The 17,862-nt window shown below is 41.7% G+C and overlaps 1 protein-coding gene across 4 annotated transcripts in view; it reads left to right on the forward strand.

Annotated features, from left to right (window-relative positions):
* LOC122574725 overlaps positions 1 to 17,862 on the forward strand; it is a 48,340-nt gene that overhangs the window by 27,646 nt on the left and 2,832 nt on the right. For 3 of the 4 annotated variants that reach the window (XM_043742655.1, XM_043742656.1, XM_043742657.1), the window contains 4 exons: positions 2,185 to 2,257; positions 5,288 to 5,517; positions 16,113 to 16,404; positions 17,521 to 17,739. In XM_043742655.1, coding sequence (XP_043598590.1) covers positions 2,185 to 2,257; positions 5,288 to 5,517; positions 16,113 to 16,404; positions 17,521 to 17,739 — 814 coding nt within the window. Of the gene's footprint in view, positions 1 to 1,518; positions 1,568 to 2,184; positions 2,258 to 5,287; positions 5,518 to 16,112; positions 16,405 to 17,520; positions 17,740 to 17,862 lie in introns of those variants that run through there. The other variant, XM_043742659.1, reaches the window with a different exon arrangement.

A 17,862-nucleotide genomic window follows, 5' to 3' on the forward strand; every position in this document is an offset into this window, starting at 1 on the left:
GTGACCGTGGCACACACACACAAATACACAGAAGATCGTGACTCCTATTATTATCGTGGCTAACCCACAAAACGAAGCATCCGCGCGGTCTGTGTCCCTGTATCGCGCACCTTCTCCAAGCGGAATCGCGTTGCATTACGTCGCACCCGACCGTGAAACGACGATCCACGCTTTCGTCCAGGTAAAAGATTATCTGAATAACAGGCTGCGCGTGTTAGATGTTATCGCCACTCTGGGCTCGACCATAAATACTTCAATCTATTAAATTTCAACCACCGACGATTAACCAGCCCGCGATCAATAGCTCCGACGAGTTTATTTTCGGAGAAAATTCTAGGGTGTCCAAGGTTTGTTGCTTCATCGTGTCGTAAGAGAGACGTTTACGTTGAAATTAGTATGTTCGTGCTGCTTAACCGCAACAAGTGACGTCCGTGGTGACTGACAAAGAAGTATATTTTGGTCGTCCGATTTTTACCGTTCACCTATCGACAGGAGGGTCCATTATCGATGATTATTCGCTCGTACGTTGCAACGCTGTCGCGCAGCGATGTGACGACAAATCGAAGAGACTCGGCTGATATGATATTACAGTATATAGAGACAGTAACCAGTGGGACATTTATTTTTGATACTTATATAGAGATTATCCCTAAGTAAGTACCGTACGGAGCTGTGACACCGGTCTTCGAAGGAGACACTGGTCTGATCGCTTATTTCTGATGGATCCGACACAGTGTCACAGATAAACACGCGTATTGAACGAACGTTTCACATCTACGAACAAAATCACATTACAAAGAGCAAAGGTAGTACTTGTGCTGTTCCAGTGTCAAATTCCCAATTATATGCAGTGCGAATCTAAATTTTACGTAACAGTTATACTAAATGCAAAACTAAATGTGATTCGTATGTTTGAGATATTCTCCATACAGTACGATCTTAGTAATATTTGATCAGAGGATAGAACCCAGGAGATTCTTGCATATCTCAGAAAATAGTTAATTTATCAATTAAAAATTTCATTATGATCTTGTAATCTATGAGTTCCATCTGAATATTTCCGTGAAAAGGAGTCTTGCTACTTAACAAACACAGATTAGATGAATATTGAATGGTTAAAGCTACCAACATAGAAGATTGATTAGCAAACTCAAGGGACGCGTGACAGTGTATTAGGCTAATTCGCAAGCTACCCTCCGGAACAACATGATTATTCCATGGCAACGTCGTGTACGATTTAATGCAAGTCTAATCAGCTCGTGAACCCTTAATGAGGTGCGAAAGCCATTAATTAACAATAATTGTTATTGTAAATTCGTTAGGCTAATTGGCACTGCTTAAGCGAGTTGCTCGTCCAGGACGGATGGATCGGACCGGGATAGATAAGAATTCCTCGTAATGGCCGGGACGACTTCCTATAATAAATTGCATCGGCGGCAGCCGTGAACCGTGTAATCCGGCATGATCTAGCGGAACTGAAGTTTAGGCCGGACGCGATACGAGTGTGATTGAAACGACGAAGCCTCTGCATGCCTTCGTCTTCGTCGCGGCGGAACGAATGAGCGAGGTACCGTTTAAGAATTCCGCAAATAAGATTCTCTCGAGTCGTTCCATATAACGCATGGCACACTTGATACAGAATATCAATTGCCAATTAACCGTAACGTTGACAAAAAGGATAGCTTATCTCTTTCAGCGCTGCACTGGAATATTGTTTCAAATTGTTGAGAAAATGTGCAACGAATCGAATGAAGAAGGGAAGGAACAAAAGCGATTGTAACAAACTGGTTTTGTATTTCACGGTTCGCAGATTTTTATTTTATCGAAGTTTCACTCTCGCGAATCTGTGATCCGATCCATATAATTTAATGTACACGGCAAATGACTAATTGTTCCAGTATAAGAAACTATATCTCTTGCATTGAAGATTTTATTTCAATGCAAGTTTAATCTCCTTCTAATTTCCAAATTATTTCGGGTACCAATTTTTAATAATTCCAAACACTATATTTCGTATGGAAAGCAAACGATTAAAATGAGCAATTCAAACCATCTTAAAGATCATTAATCCCTTCCTCGTGTTGCTCGTACCAAGACCTGCCTGTCTCGGGATAGACTTAAAAACGATGATACCTATCTTGACATAGGTCTAAAAATAAAATTCGTTCTTTTTATGTGTTTCAGCGAGACGGACATGGCTCCGAACGCGGAGGAGGAGTTGCTGGTGGTAAAGCCGTGGGGTCCACAACCGGAAAAGGTATGTCAGTGTGTCTTGAATCGAAAGGATTAGCCTGACGAAGACGAGAATCTAATCGTTTACCCTGGACGATGATACGACGCATATTAGAATATGAACAGGATGCTTTTGATTAACGTTATCGATTTATCGTTCAACGTTCGGTCAGTAAATACAGTACCTATAAGTAGGTAGGCGTATATTTCGCTTGTCGGTCGTTTTGTGTTTACGACGCCGTGAGAACTGGCATTCGATAAACGACCCAGAAATGTGTTAAAGGAAGGAAATTATGAGTCGTTAAGCCCGTGGAAACAGCTTGTTTTCTATCATAATCCGTGCACTTCCAATCTATTTGTCGTAACCAGTAAGTGCAAATAGCTATATTATGCATACATTGAGGTTCCTGTACAGTATTTTTCGCTACAATTATGGATCAACTAAAGGGAGAAGTTGTACGATCGGGGAAATCGACGAGAAAGAAAGATTATTGAACTTAATCGGATTTAATTCTGTTTCCAAGAGATTCTCTTGCGTTGATGTTCAAAAGTATTTCCTTCTTTGAATTTGTATCTCTCCCGTTTGCATCTCTTGAAACATGGAATGCTGATTTATAATACGAATGCGATTTCCGTTCAAAATAAATGGAACAATCTACTAGGCGAACAGTTTCATAAATATAAACGTTCGCGTAGTTTCGCTGATGAATGGCGGGCATCGCATACCATCCAGCCTGCTCGTTTATAAAACGCGGTTTTGTCAAGCTGTCGTCCTGTCAACCGTTTGATTATTAGCGCTCGCCTCCGAATCGTCGGGCCGATCATTCACTTTATACTTAGCCGAGCCACGCTTTTAATACCCAGGCATGCATTAACATGCGCCAACCTCGGATGCATTGAATTCTGCAGTTCGTAATGGCTCCGCCGGCATTTATACGCGTCGTGAAACTGCGAGGGAGGTAATAAGTCACGGATAATATGATTAATATCGAAGAGAGGCCACGGTGCATCGCGTTAACCCCTTCGAGGTGCACATATTTACACTCAACTTAAATCCTTATTTTTGTGCCCCGTACAAATGCGTGGCACGTGATTAACGAAGATAATCCAAGGCGATGCGACTTCTTTTTATCTTTGAAGAAATCAACGGCGAAGAGAGGGAAGGTTGCGTAAAAAAGTATCTTATTCCCGAGACGTGTTTCATTCGTGTTACGACTGATTCCTGACCTTAATTATCGAGAGACCTCGTTGTCTCTCTTTTCTTAATATTGCAAAAAAAGAAATAACGTGGTGCAGCTAATGAGAGATTTACGTCATCACAATAGGATGATTAACGAGACGAGTCGAGCGTTCTTCGCCTAGACACCCATTGGAAACTGTACTCGAATGTTCGTGAAAGTCGCGACTTTTACCAACGTTCGAAGTCTTCACTCTAATTGAGAAAAACGCGGTGCATACGCGCCAGTTTGAAATTGGATCAAGTATAAAGGAGATTCTCTGTTCACGAACTTTGCCGTTCTCCATTCTCTACGAGCGACGAATTTCTTTCCTTCTCCTCGAAATAGTGAATTACTACCAAGTAAACGACACGAACGCATTGACAAGCGAGTACTCATCGAGTACTTACGTGAATCAGGAAAGCGTGACGTCCTCGTGCAGATATGTAGGTTACGTACGTGAGTTTGTTTTGTTTCGCATGAATCCTTCTAAGGCCATCAAGCATTCAGAGTAACCCACCGCTCTTTTTCGTCGAGATATCTAATTACTCGCATAATTGCTACGCTTACGAGTAAACCCTTTCCTACCCTAACGATCTCCTTCTCGTGAGATCCCGTTTCGTGTTCATCCGGACGAAAAAAACATGAGCCATGATTGATCTATGCACACCTCTACTCAATCATGATCGTCGTTAGACGATTTACGTGCATGTCCGCGCGGCATCGCGCATCCCGGAAAGGAACTCTAATTACTTTATCGTTTTTCAAAGGATACATCGTTACCAGCGAGCCCCGTATTCATCAAACGATGATGGTCCATCGGCGTCCTCCGTCGATTTCAGTAACGAACGAGCGTATGATTGATCGCGACCGTCGACGACCTGGAACATCGTCTATTACGTCTAAATAAATTCTGTATTCCAGGTGCAGCTCGAAATCTTCCGCGGAAAGAGGGTCGTTGGATCGTTAGGATGCGGTTCTGTTTAATTTTTCGCGGGCAAACGGCGGGTAACCACGAGATAGAAACTCGATTTCACGTTTAAAACCGGACAATTAACCGCGCGTAGAAAACCACAATCGAGCAAGCGGTTTTGTTCGGTGTTAAATAGTGTTCGTATCTCTGGATCGTCGTTTAGGAAGCGGTTGGATCGACCTTCGAAGCAAATCGGCCGATGAATCGTACCTGAGTTCTCGATTCTGTGCTACTGGACCGAAATACGTCCGAAGGCGTGCGATGAAGCAAGTTAGGAAGGGAATACGGGTTTTAATTATCTTAGAGGCGTAATTTAGAGGCGGCTCTAGGCACTTGTGGTGACTCCGTGAGTCTGAGGCGGTAAATTAATTTCCACGATCGATCCCGCATTTCAACGAGGGATCGGTCCCCACGGCAGCGTAACCTATGGGCCACGAGGCGATAATCACTATAATCTTATCGATTTATGGTTTGAAGCGCTGTGAAATTAACTTCAGCCCGGCTTCCACTCCCTCGCATGAATATTTCATTCGTGGCGGCTGTAATTTCCACGATTTCTCGATTCCCTCTCTGTACAAATAGAAACATTATTCGATATTCGATCTTCCGCGCTCGTATTTTCTGCTAGGAAACGTTTATCGTTACTTCGTTATTACGTTATTGCGAGAACGATGGTAGTTCAATCACCGGCGTTTAATTACGGCGAATGTTTGTACGGCGCTCGGTGAAATAAAACACGGCGAGCTCGTAAAAGGATAAAGCGAACTCCAGGCTACTGTCTTTGTTCAATTATGCTGGCTTTCGCCCCGATACAGAGCCAGACGGACGAGCAATTATGTCTAGAGCCTTGCGATTTTCTTTGCAGGAGCGATTAAGACCACCTACGTACAACGCCGAGGACTACGCGATCGCCCTCAGACGATGGGGAAGGCGTCCATTAGGAAGCGTTCAAGACTCGCATGGTACCCTGCCGTCGACAACCAGTTCGAGTTCCGGTTACGCTTCCGGAAGCGGCGAGATGACCTTGAGACAATTCACGTCGGTCAGCGAGCTTCTGAACAAGCTCAGAGCTGACCTGAGGCTAGCGTTTCCAAGGTTGGTATATATATATTACATGCTCGACTTAATTGTTTATTAACGAACAATTCTTTCGCCATTTTCTTCCACTATATTATCTACGCATACAGAGATACTATTTGAACTATACTTGTTGCAATGAAGCTTTAACCATTTTCTAATTGAAGTAGAATTTTGTTTATATGAACTTCATTTATCTGAACTCTTATTGTATCAATGAAAAATCATATATATGGGCAGAGAATCAATCAACTTCTATCATGTGAACTTTAATTATGTACATGATCTGCTCGATGTTCGATGGGTTCATATACTTCAATGAAATTCCACTGTATAACACTAAATTAAAGACTGCAAAATATTTAAAATTGAAACAGAGGGAAGGAGAGAAGTATTTTAGTAAAGGTTCAACATTCTTCCACGACGATCAACCTTATTTTCTTGAAAAATTCCAACACAACTGTACAGTTCTACAGTTTCTTGGAATTCCATAACAGTTACTAAATCCTCGCCGACTTCCTAAATTAATCAGACATCTAATTATAATTGCAAATTGAGCGAAATTTAAACAGTTATTCTACTTTGCGTATCTGAAAGTTGCTTTCGTGCTCTCGTGAAAATGCCAGGACGTTTACAATTAATAACAACGTTGTTAATTATCAGGCATAGTTATTAAGCTCACGGAACTTTTTCCTGGCACGATAACTCGTCCAAGAGATTCATTTGGGAATCGTTGTTGCGAGTCGAGTGCCGGCGCGAAAAACTTCACTTTCGAACGATGGCGCACGACATGACACCCGGAAGCACGTGCGCTTGATTGTCCGTGAACAATTAGAATAAACGTTCGTACGGCTGGATTTACGCTCTCTCGTTGGAACTAACGACAAGAACACCACGAAAATACTTGGTACTAATTGAACAGGAAGGACGGCTCGAACGGGGCCGGATTTACAGTTACTTTTTATACGTATTTTTAAGAGAAGCGTTTCGATATGGCTGAGTCCCCCTTCCCTGAAACTCGTAAAAATTCCTTCCCGATTTGGCTGCTGATTAGCCAACGGTCGTTAAACTTCTCTCCTTAAGAAGCAAAATAAACCGCGATCACGCACCTTCGTGGAATCGCTCATATCCGAATTAAACACTTAACTGTGTTTGCAATTAGTCACGATTAAATAAAATATTTATACTTTGTTGGTTTCTACCAACATTGCGCTACAGTCGATTAAAGTAAAGATACATAATGTAAGAGAAAAAACTGCGTTTTATCTATATACTTTATTCAAATTTATTCGAATGTTCAAAAATTCCTGTGAAAAATTACAGATTGATCGCTTTGACCATCTTGATAATTCCAGTGTTAACGAATTAAGTATCTGCGTCTAATGAATTAAATATCTCTACTTCCTGGAATTTGCACGCGCGAAAGATGATTTTCCTTTTTGCGTTTCTTACGTTTGTCTCGACTGTTAACTACCTTCGATAGCCGTATTTCATTTCGTCCGTAGATTGAATTAACCATGTGCGTGGACGAGCCGCGAAAACCATCCATCCGTCATTTCTCATCTCTGTGTAAATCATTAAAGAAAAACTTATTCGCTCGGTTTCCTGTGATGTGGTAGCTTTTTGCGATATTACCTCGCCGCGGATAGGAGCAACAAAGAAACGGGTTTCCTTCGTGTTTCTAAGACAACACGGTGATCACAGCAGGATTAACGCGAATCAAGCTCCTCCTGGTATCGCGTTCAACGAAGGGCTAAATGATAGTCTCGTCCCCGTTAGGCGCCAACGTGATTAAAGATCGGACGTAAATGCTAAGATTTGTTCATGAACGTCGGTGGCTCATGCTATACCTCGACGCAAGATCGACGATGTTTGTCTCGAAGTGCCCGAAGCGTGTACGTTGCTATTCATTCATAGCGCGTGTAATCACAGCCGCTAGACACGCGTCTGTAATTGGCTGCATCGATAGTCTCAAAGCTTCGCCGTTTTTGATTGCCATCAGAAAGCAAATACAACGAGTCTACTTCCTTCGAAAATAAAGTTTAACGCTGCAATTACGGGGCGAAGCATTAAACTTCCTGCCAAAGAAATCAAAGCGAAAGACGGTAAAAAGACACGCAACGAAAGGTAACGAACCTTCTACTTTATCGAAATTCATTCAAATCTTTAAAAATGCGCCATTTTAACTTCTATAAATTGTAACGAAGCTACAACTCTGGTTGCTATTGTCGTTAGAGAAGCGTGGATTGAAAAATTTAAAAGACGTAGATTAATTAGATTTAATTCTGTGCCTATTAACAAGGTTGTATAGCGAAGATAAATCATAGAAATTTTGTTTCTCAATCATCGTACCGTTACATCACTGCCTAGTCTAAATTGTTACATTCCTAATACGTAATGGGAGTAATAAATGACCTCAAGCTGCGACGTCGCGAGTCTCACATAGAACAACTAGCAAGGAAACACGCGAACGCTGTCGTTGCTTCATTCAGCCGTCGTTCCATCCTGACAGTGTATAATTTATTAACTTTTATACTTTTATTATAAATTTCTGTCTTTCACAAATTATTAAATTAACAAGTCAATCAATACATCTACCTATACATCTACCATAGTACCATCACCTCTATAGAGTAGAATGCGAGCAAAGTTAATAGAAGACAACAAAACCACTGATTTTTCCACGATCTGTATCAGTTCACAAGATAGAAGATTCAGTAAAGCGATAGGTACACCATATCTCGTCTAGTGTTACAATTTCAATGCTCTCTTCCTTATCTAGATTCGTATCAGACTGAGCGAGATTGGATCACACTCGCGTAGCACTGGTCAATCCATTAGCGCCAGCTTTTCATTCGCGACTTTATTTTTCGTGGGCAGAATTCAATCTCGACTGGCTTCCGGCTTCGTAGTTTATGTTCTAGACCACCCATTAATCGCTGAACTTGGATCGAACGAGATTACGAATAATCCAAGGGACGTATTATAGTTTAGGTCGCGGAGAAACGTGGCAGGAAAAGGAACGGCAGGCTGGCGAAAACGCAGGAATCGTCCAGGCAATATTCTCGAACTAATTCTTGTCCGATCGACGTGCTCGTTTACCCTTATTAAGCGCAATTTCACCGTGTGCATCGCTGCACAATTTCCAGCCAACGGATATTCGAAGCGGCGCGGCAAGAAGCGTCGTGCATAGATGAGAATGATTCTAATCACAACCCGACGAGTGTAAAAGGACAGAGAGGCAAGAATGCCAGACGCGTCCAGGAGCCCTCGTAAAAAGGATGCGCGAAGGATAACATCGAAGGATATCATCTTTTCCTCGCGTTTAACCACGCGACTGCGGCACTTGCGAGCGCTGCCCTGCAGCCGTTCTAAAATTAAAGTTACCACATACTACGTGTGACCATTTTATCGTGTTACACCTGGAAAATGGCAAACTATCCTGTAAAATTATATACTATAGAAAAATTTAGCGAAGTTCTTCCAAGTTAACATATCTCTCCTTTGGGTATTCCTCTCTTTCGATGACTCTACAAAGAATATTTTTTCCTTGTCTGATTGCAAAATATTCGATCTCCTTTGTAGAAATTTAGGTATTGGTTTGAGCGAAGAATGTTATAAGTTAGACTGTTCTCGGTACTACGTTATCTGCCAAAGAGATTGAAAACTTTTCGCAGTAAGACACGGAAGAGATATCCTTTGCAGAGTCTTAAGGGCTCAAATTTCGGAGGATGTTTTCCTCCCGTACACTTAAGTTAGCACAGCTAAGAAAGTATACGTATCTAGCATTTTTGGCTCTTCTTCAAACCTACAAAATTTCATCCAGATCAGACCTAGACCTTTAACAATGTCTCTTTGTAAGAAGAGAAAGGATGGTTTTCCAAGTGCTGATCCGGTATGATCTATGTCTTCGATCCTAAGACACGGTGACTTCTCATTGAAGATAAGAAAGAAGACTTTATCTCGAACCAGATATTCCAACATTTTCTCCTAGTCTCGTCTAAAGAGAAATCTCGAGTTTCGCGGGTTTTCGTCGACTTCGTCGACAAGCTCGACAACCTGTTACCCGAATTCCCGAATCAAACTTGGTGTGACAATTTTCACCGCTTTGTCCTGTCACCGATCCGTGGACGCGCGTGATCGCGGATGTTACACGAACGGTACCATACCTCAACGGCCATATGGACGACGCGAGTGTGTCCCACATTCGCTGGATGACTTATAATATGGTCAAGCTTCTTACCGCAGAGGCGAGCAGATAACCCGTAATGTAAGTAGCGGCCACGGATAAACGAATGCCGATATTACGGATAACTGTACAGCGGCTGGGTTGCCGTGCTCAATGCGCAAATCGATCTGGATGAGGCGCATCCTCGATTTCCAAGATCGAACCTTCGTATCATTTGTCGGGATCTTATTAGATCGTTTAACAGACGTTTTTACCGCGATCCCAGGTTGCCCGCCGAAGACTCGGCTGGCGAAATCGATTTATTTTGAAACCGATCCTAATAATTGCCCGTCAAGATCGATTACGTTATCGGCCAGGTTATCTTTTTTTTCTACCTCGTTACAAAGCTAAACGTACGTGTTATCTGGGGCGAAGAAACGGACGCACGATGCTCAGAATCATCTACAGCGAAGGAACAACCTTCGTTTTTGTAATATCGGCGTGAAATTCGTAGAATGTTCACGGTTCTCGGGATAACCGTATCGAAAATGTAAGAATTTACAGAATATCCGTAATCTCGGTAATAGTCGGTCTTTGGATTTGGGTTAACGAACAGTTGGAATTTTTCCACGTTCTTGTTCAAATCTACAGGTTAGATAAGTCGAAGGATTCTATTCCGTGCTATGCCGGAATAATTGACTTTGTAATCATTGGTACGAAACTAATGGCAAGCAGTCGAATGGAATTTTTGCTTTCCATCCGCCAAGTTTTCCATTGCCGCAACGTACTTTCATCGAGAACGGTCTCTTATCTTTATCGTTGTGGGATCAGCAGGGTTTAAGGATTCGCGTGTGCCTTGAAACGGGCCGTCAATGAAACAAACGTGTTAGAGTGTACGTATGCTCGGCGGAGCAAGAAAGAAAGAAAAGAATTGCCGGGGCATAACGAGTTATTATCACCTATTAACTGTTGAGACCGGGCGTTTAATTAGACGTTCGCATTGCTCTAATTAAATAAGAGCTTTGCGATTTGAGACAAATTGTTCGAGATAACCAGTGCACCCTGAGCACGAGACGTCTTTTTTCTCTTGTGAAACGCTGATATCGGAAACTTTAAAAGAGAATTCTTCCTCATTCTACAAAGGCTCGCGTGTCTTGGCTCTTACTATGCGAATCAGGCTTCGTTTTCATTGATATTCCGTGTCGTCGGTTTCTTTCGTCAATCATTACTCGTTTAAAGGACCTGCCTTTCGGATAGCGGTCACTGAAAGGATTTCTTGGTCCATTCATAAAACCAAACTTCTTTGTATTCACGGAACGAATCTTTTCACTAGAATGAAAGATACTGTGCGTTGAATTTCGTATCTGCCAAATATTCACGAAATCGGTTCGTCAGAATGTTACCACGTTAATAAACAAATCCCCCCTACCGATTTGTCTAAATTTTTAATTTACTTATCTACCTTCGACGTTTGTTTACTTACATCCAGGATTTCTTTATTCGCATTGCAGGTTAATTTTTCTATTTTCTGGGATGTATATCTGTACGCTGAATTTTTTATTTGCATCCCGGCTTTGTTTATTTACATTTCAAATCTGCTCATTCGGAAACTCAATGTCGATTGCAAAAATATCTTACAAATCATCGATAAAGTACTACAGCCTTTTACATTTTTCTCGCAGAATGTTAGAAAGCGATGATACCTTGGACGAACTTCTAGATCATTATTTAAAGATTATGCAAAGAAGCCTTTGCATTTTATAATAAGGCCTAATGAAGGGTGTCTCGTATTAACGTTCTAGATTACAGTTCGCTTAGAAGCACATAATTACCTCGTCAGAAAAAGAAAAAGGGTTCGTAAAATTTATACAGTACGTTTCTTATAAACCAGCCTGGTTCTCCCCCTGTTTTTCTTCTCCTTCTTCCACGTGGGGGAATATCAACCGCGTCGAAGAAGCCTCGACCGGCCACCGAACCCACGATACCCCACGATGCTTCCGTTTCACGTAACAGAGAATGCGTAACTGCTTCCTACTTAATGGAAACCAAGGAAGTCTCCTTATTTCGCGCGATATCAAATCCCGTTTCTTCGTATTTCAACAAAGGAACAATCGTTCACTTTCTTAACCCAAATTTCGCTTTTCTTTGAACAGCAATCATCAATGAAATAATTAAATTTCGCATAGATATGACGAAGTAAGTATTTCGACACAGTGAAGGCGAAACGAATCGCGATTTATGTCGCGCGAAATAGCTTTTATATTTACAAGAATCGTGACTTCGATTTAATTGCAGCAGTGCGTTTAGTTAATATCTGGGTGACAAGAGATATTTATCTTTTAAAACATGCACGCGTAATCCTCTTAAACGTTTTATATTCCATTCGTCCCTTTATTTACGACGTAACACCATGCATGCTAATAGACGATAATTTATTACGACAGAAACGTGATGCCTTTATCGCCGGTGCTACTGTAGGTGCCTATAGGAATAGGAATTATATGTACATACATATTTCGTAATTTACCTCCTTCGTGCGTTTATCCATATTGTCAGCACATATTTTCGTAAAATATATACGTAATGTAGTACCTCGACGTATAGCTTTTCTAAATTAGTCTCCGTTATATAAGACGTTATCTTTCATCGGTTATTGTCTTTGGAGTAACAATAAAAACGATAGAAGATGTAGCTTCCTAAGTGAAATTAACTTCCTCGATTTGTTCGTCGATCCTTTCCGATGTAATAAAAAAAAAAAAGACACAATAAGAAGAAGATGCGGAGCGTGAATTACGCAACGTAGGTACAGGCCAAAAATATCGCGCGAAAGAGAAACGTCGCAAGTTACGGTGGCTTTCGTTTTCTTTTGCTCTTGTGTCGTCCATTGCCTTAAATTTTAGGGTGTGCCCACACACCAGGCAATAAGGAACACTTGATATTCATGCCGCGTCCGCCGAAGGCATTCTTACGTACATCGTGGTCTGCATAATGCGGGGTGTAATATAATGCACCCATTGCTGGCCGAAAGTTCGCATGACGTCTTCACGGAACACGTTTTTTCGATAGCGAAGTCGTTCTCCTTGGAACGAATTCCTCTTTGTCCCCCTAGTCTTTCTTTTTTCCACCTCGCGCGAAACTCTTTCCGATCGCCTATGAATGCATTATCTCGGAATAAAAACTCACTGTTAGAATCGTAGAGCTGCGAGTACCTGCAAGATAAACCGCAATTCTCGTGTGAATTTAAACGAAGGAAACGAACATCGAAGACTATCATCGATGTCTTTCATCCGTCTCGAACTTTATGGACAGCGGTGGAAAGTATCGTGAAATTTATACTGATATCGGTTTAACAACGTTGCATAGGGTGGTCTGCGGTCACGTTTCGCTCCTTACGTATCTTTTACCGTCACTCTCGTTCACGCACGAGCTTTCATTTTCTCCAGTATCCAAATGGGGGCCTTGGTGTATTTTTAAGACGAGCCCAACAAAGGCTATCCACGGTGTTCGCGCCGTAGAATCGTAATGCCGCGGTGTATTTCGCGCACGTACACTAGTATACTTACACACGTGCGTACAACGATATCCCCGCACGGTATGCATAATACGACGGCTAACATAATGCATCTATTGTTGGACGAGAGAACTCTCTCTTTCTCACTCTTGTTTACCCTAAGGTAAATAGGCGACGATCGCATATACATAGGCGGTTACATAGAAAACGTTTTAATACTCATTTGCATGCATTCAACCGGCGTACATGGCGCTTATATACGGTGTTTATAGAATCACCGTCTAGACGAGAACGTCTCCTCATCTTGAATAGCCTGGTTTTTTTTTTCTTTTTAGAAGCCCGTAGGTGCGAGCTACAGAATGATTTACGACTGTTTGTCCAATCATCGGGTAAAAATTTGGAACACGGGGTAACGTTCTGGACGTGGAATTCCTCCGGGAATAATTACCTTTGTTAGTCCTCCGATGAAGAAAAACACGTGTTTTCATTATTTCGTAGAGAATGCGACGTGCGACGGAATTTTAAGAACATATTTCCGCGGGCGAACAACGAAGCTGTTATGTTCTAAGCTGTTATTCGTGCATCAGCTGCTGAATAATCTATCAGTTACTAATATTAGGGAATTGTCAAGTTACAAACCAGTTGAATTCTAGATCTCCTTTTTATAATTTCGAGTCAAGTAGAATGATCAAATGGTATATATTTTAAATCTTCACATCATTTCCAGGACAAAAATGCAGCACTGTCGTGCTTTATAAACGACGTTACATACGCATTATGCTTATGCAACAGAAATTCTTATGCCAGTGAGGCAATGGAATTGAACTTTAACCAGAAATTTCTGACAATTTGCACTGACATACGCAGCCGTGACGAATACGTAATTGACGTAATTTCTGTCTCGTTGGTCGAAAAAAGGTGCGAGTCGATGTCGTCCATTTATCGTTCGCACCTATCTTTTTGTCTTGTCGCGTTTTGGCCAGTCACGAATAACGGAACGCGCGATATTGTCGACATTATGAAGGATTAATCAGCTGTTTTGCTTGTTATCCGTGAACGTGCGAAATTTAGTATACCATTAATTATGTAAATTTGGATAATTCCCTCGTTTTTCAACCAATGTCTTAAAGAACGAAGATTTTACCGCAATTTACAAAGTTCTCGCGAAATATAACGCGATTGCGTAATAACTGAACCGTGTAGAAAGTGACAAAAGTGTTCTTGGCAAGGAAATTCTCACGACTCGGAAGAGGCAGTCTACAACAAGGTGTATAAAGCTGATGGAATGGCCGGTGCACCATGTTACACGCGTCTCAGCTGTATAATTAAGGAAATTAACGTGACACGATCAGAGATAGCTCTCGTCCATTAAGCAGATCCCACTCGTACTGGAAAAGATCCCATACAACTGAAAGAAGAAACGCAATCGGTATATAGTCTCGAAACGAACTTTCTTCGTGGATACGTCATACTTTGACAGTCGTAATATCTATTTCCTTGGCTTCGCACCTGTCTACCTTAAGGCCATCACACGTATACTTACCGGTTCAATGTAGTCGTACAGGGAAACCATCGTGTTGTTCCTTTTCTTGGTCGAACGATCGATGAATCCGATATGTGGTAAAGTGATATCTTAACAAGAATTCTAGACGAAGGATAATCGAGTATAAAGTACTAATAATGACACTGGTCGATACTCGAAGCTACGCGAAAGTTGATCATCCGTGCTTTTACATGCGATAAGCGACGAAAATTTATTAAGAAAAAAGAAAAAGAAAAAGGAAGGAACCACATCGAAGAAAGAAATTTCATATAATTATTTGAGAAATTAACGGATTCCTTTTCATACAGTCTGTATCTGGGAATTTATGTTTAATAATAATGTTAGAATAAGTTGAAAAGCGTGTAATTTAATTGAAGTATATTTTCTCGTCCACCTCCTCGTATTTATTACATTAATAGTTATCGGGTTCTTGCGCCGTCACTCTGATAATCGTTCCGTTGACAACCTCGAAGGAACTTGCTTAATAGCGCGCTTATAAAACCGGATTGGTTTTTCTCTTAATCGTAAGGTCCCATAATTATGTAATTATACCTTTTTTCACCTTGCCTACGGTTCAATGGCTGTTACAGTAGCCTCCACAACATACCGAGGTTCAACATTAAAGCATCAAGTAGCGGGTTGATTGATGCAGTGACACTCAGCTCAGTGACACACTGCGTTCTATCTTTTTAAATAAATACCCGCGTTAACACCTGACCGATTTATGTTGATTTATTTATCAACTTATTAATTATATGCTTAACGTTATAGAAATCGGATAATGCGACGTCCGCGATGATTAGTGCGCATCACGCGAGCGAGAATCACGCAACAGTGTCGGAGAGATATCTAGAGTTACGAGAATTAGAAGAAGAAACGCATACATACGAAGAGACAGAATTGAGATAACAGAAAATAATCAACGAGAAGAACGTCTTCCAAATTCCTGGAATAAGGATTCTAGGACTATAAGAAACATATGCTAGTAGTCTAAGGACTTGATAGGGTGGAGTTGAACCGCAACACTGTAGAAACGTGACATGATATCCGCAAGCTATATTGCATATATACACGTAACTGCACACGATAGATACTGAACACATGCGTGTGTTCAAGGTGAATGTGTTCATACCGTTACTTCCGGTCTCCGATACCATAGATGTATTAGGATATGCAATCAACGATGTATCACTTTGTAGTACATGTACCGCTTTCCGTACGATAGAACTTCATTTAAAATGTCTTACTAAGGATTCTAGCTTTAGCAAAGATCGCTAACATAACGAAGAAAGTATCTAACGTCTCAAATAATTCTGCTTGTTAATAACAAATAAAATATCACGCTTACGAATGAATTATATCGTCGATTGAAAGAAATAATTATGTTTCAGCTTCGTTCAGGAATTCGCTTCACCGCCAGCTGATGGGATAACTTTGTTACTTGAGACACTTCGCGGTGTTCAGTTGGCCCAAAGCTCACCACCGTCTTCCGGTCACACGGGTCCAAGAGTGGGTACCAGAAGAGCTGCACTGGACGAGTTGGGTTGCGTCGAATGTCTGGCTGCCTGCACCGAACGATGCACCGACGCACCGAGGCTCCTAGTGCAAGCCCAACCCGGTCTTCTTGCTCTGGCAGTTTGTCTGACTAGTAGCTTGAACCGGTCCCGAGTCCTAGCTCTCCAGGTAACAATCGTCACTTCCGTTCCAAGCACCGCGGTACTGTTAATCAAAAACGAATTCAGTTGGAATCGTACGTGTGGTATATTTCACATATCGCGTACTGCTCTCAGAACATAATTCTTGCGTACCTTCCTATCATCTCACAGTACATGTATCTTATATTAACATCATATAACGTTAACAAGTGTTAACAGTCCGAAAGTTGGACACTTTATTTATTTGAACCGATTTGTTCGCCGCAATCTTCGATTAGATTTGATCTCGGAATCAAGTATATATATGTATATAGATAATAATTATATCTTTAGTTTTCTCCGAGTGCTTTACCGCGTGCCTTTATCGTTCGATTTTATCGCCTTCTGACCGTTTAGCAAATAGATTTGCGTGCAATCTCCTCTAAAACGTACTACTAACCAGCGCAATAAAGTTGGCATCCGAGCTGTGACGGAATGCGTGATTAACAGGAGTGGAAAAATAAAAAGCGAACCCAATGGGGATAGAGTGGGTCAGGCTTCTGGCACTTGGCAAGATGATCGTCTCTTATGTACTATATCTGACCCATTCAGATAATCGTAAACGCGCGTATCCAGCAAACTCGGTCCACTTGACGGCTGGGGCCCCGTTATTTCGAGAGTGTACGCCGTCGAGAACCAGTTTTTATCGTCTATCCAAACGTTATTCGGCCGGCTTCATTTGCAACCTCATACACGCCCCTATACTCTCCGCTACTTTTTATTTCCTCCACCGTCCGAGGAAGTGCACCTTGCCAAGCATCGCGGTTACGATCAGATGTTGACTAACCGAACTGGATAATTACTTCCACAGCACGTGATCACAGAGTTACGGCACAGCGAGAATATAATGAGAATAAAGAGATTGTTATCCCGTCGGTGAGGAACTGTCGACGAGATTCAGCTGTCGACCAATGCTACGAAAACTCGCGATTCTTATTTTCCATCATACGTAACTATTAATTACGTGCTGGTTCTAATTTCATTCTCACAAGAAATTTAGTTTGCGCAACTCTCGATCGCGATAGACGAGGGGAACGAGTTGCTGTTTAAGCGGCAGTCTCAAGAATTTATTACAAGTTTCTCTGAGATTGTTTGCTCCTTCCAGTTACTGACAAAGGTCTGCCAGACACCGGGTGGTCACGCAGTGGTCTCGGAAGCTGTATCTACTCTTAGGCTGAAATATGGCGAGGGTGGAAGATTCCGTTTCCTCGCTGGAGCTCTCCTGGCTCCCAGAGCAGCGATTGCACTGAGAGTCGCAGGAGTTTCATTCCTGAACGCCTTCCTAAAATCTGCATCGCGGACGCAAACCCGATTGTACATTCAGGTAACGTATATCGATCGAAAACTGATAGTTTCTTAGGGAATTTCTACGATTAGAAATTATAAATTGTACTCGAGAATCATTGATGATATTTTCACGATTTCCATGACGAATAACCGGTTGGTC

The sequence above is a fragment of the Bombus pyrosoma genome, linkage group LG14, assembly GCF_014825855.1.
Source record: "Bombus pyrosoma isolate SC7728 linkage group LG14, ASM1482585v1, whole genome shotgun sequence".
Taxonomy (NCBI): domain Eukaryota; kingdom Metazoa; phylum Arthropoda; class Insecta; order Hymenoptera; family Apidae; genus Bombus; species Bombus pyrosoma.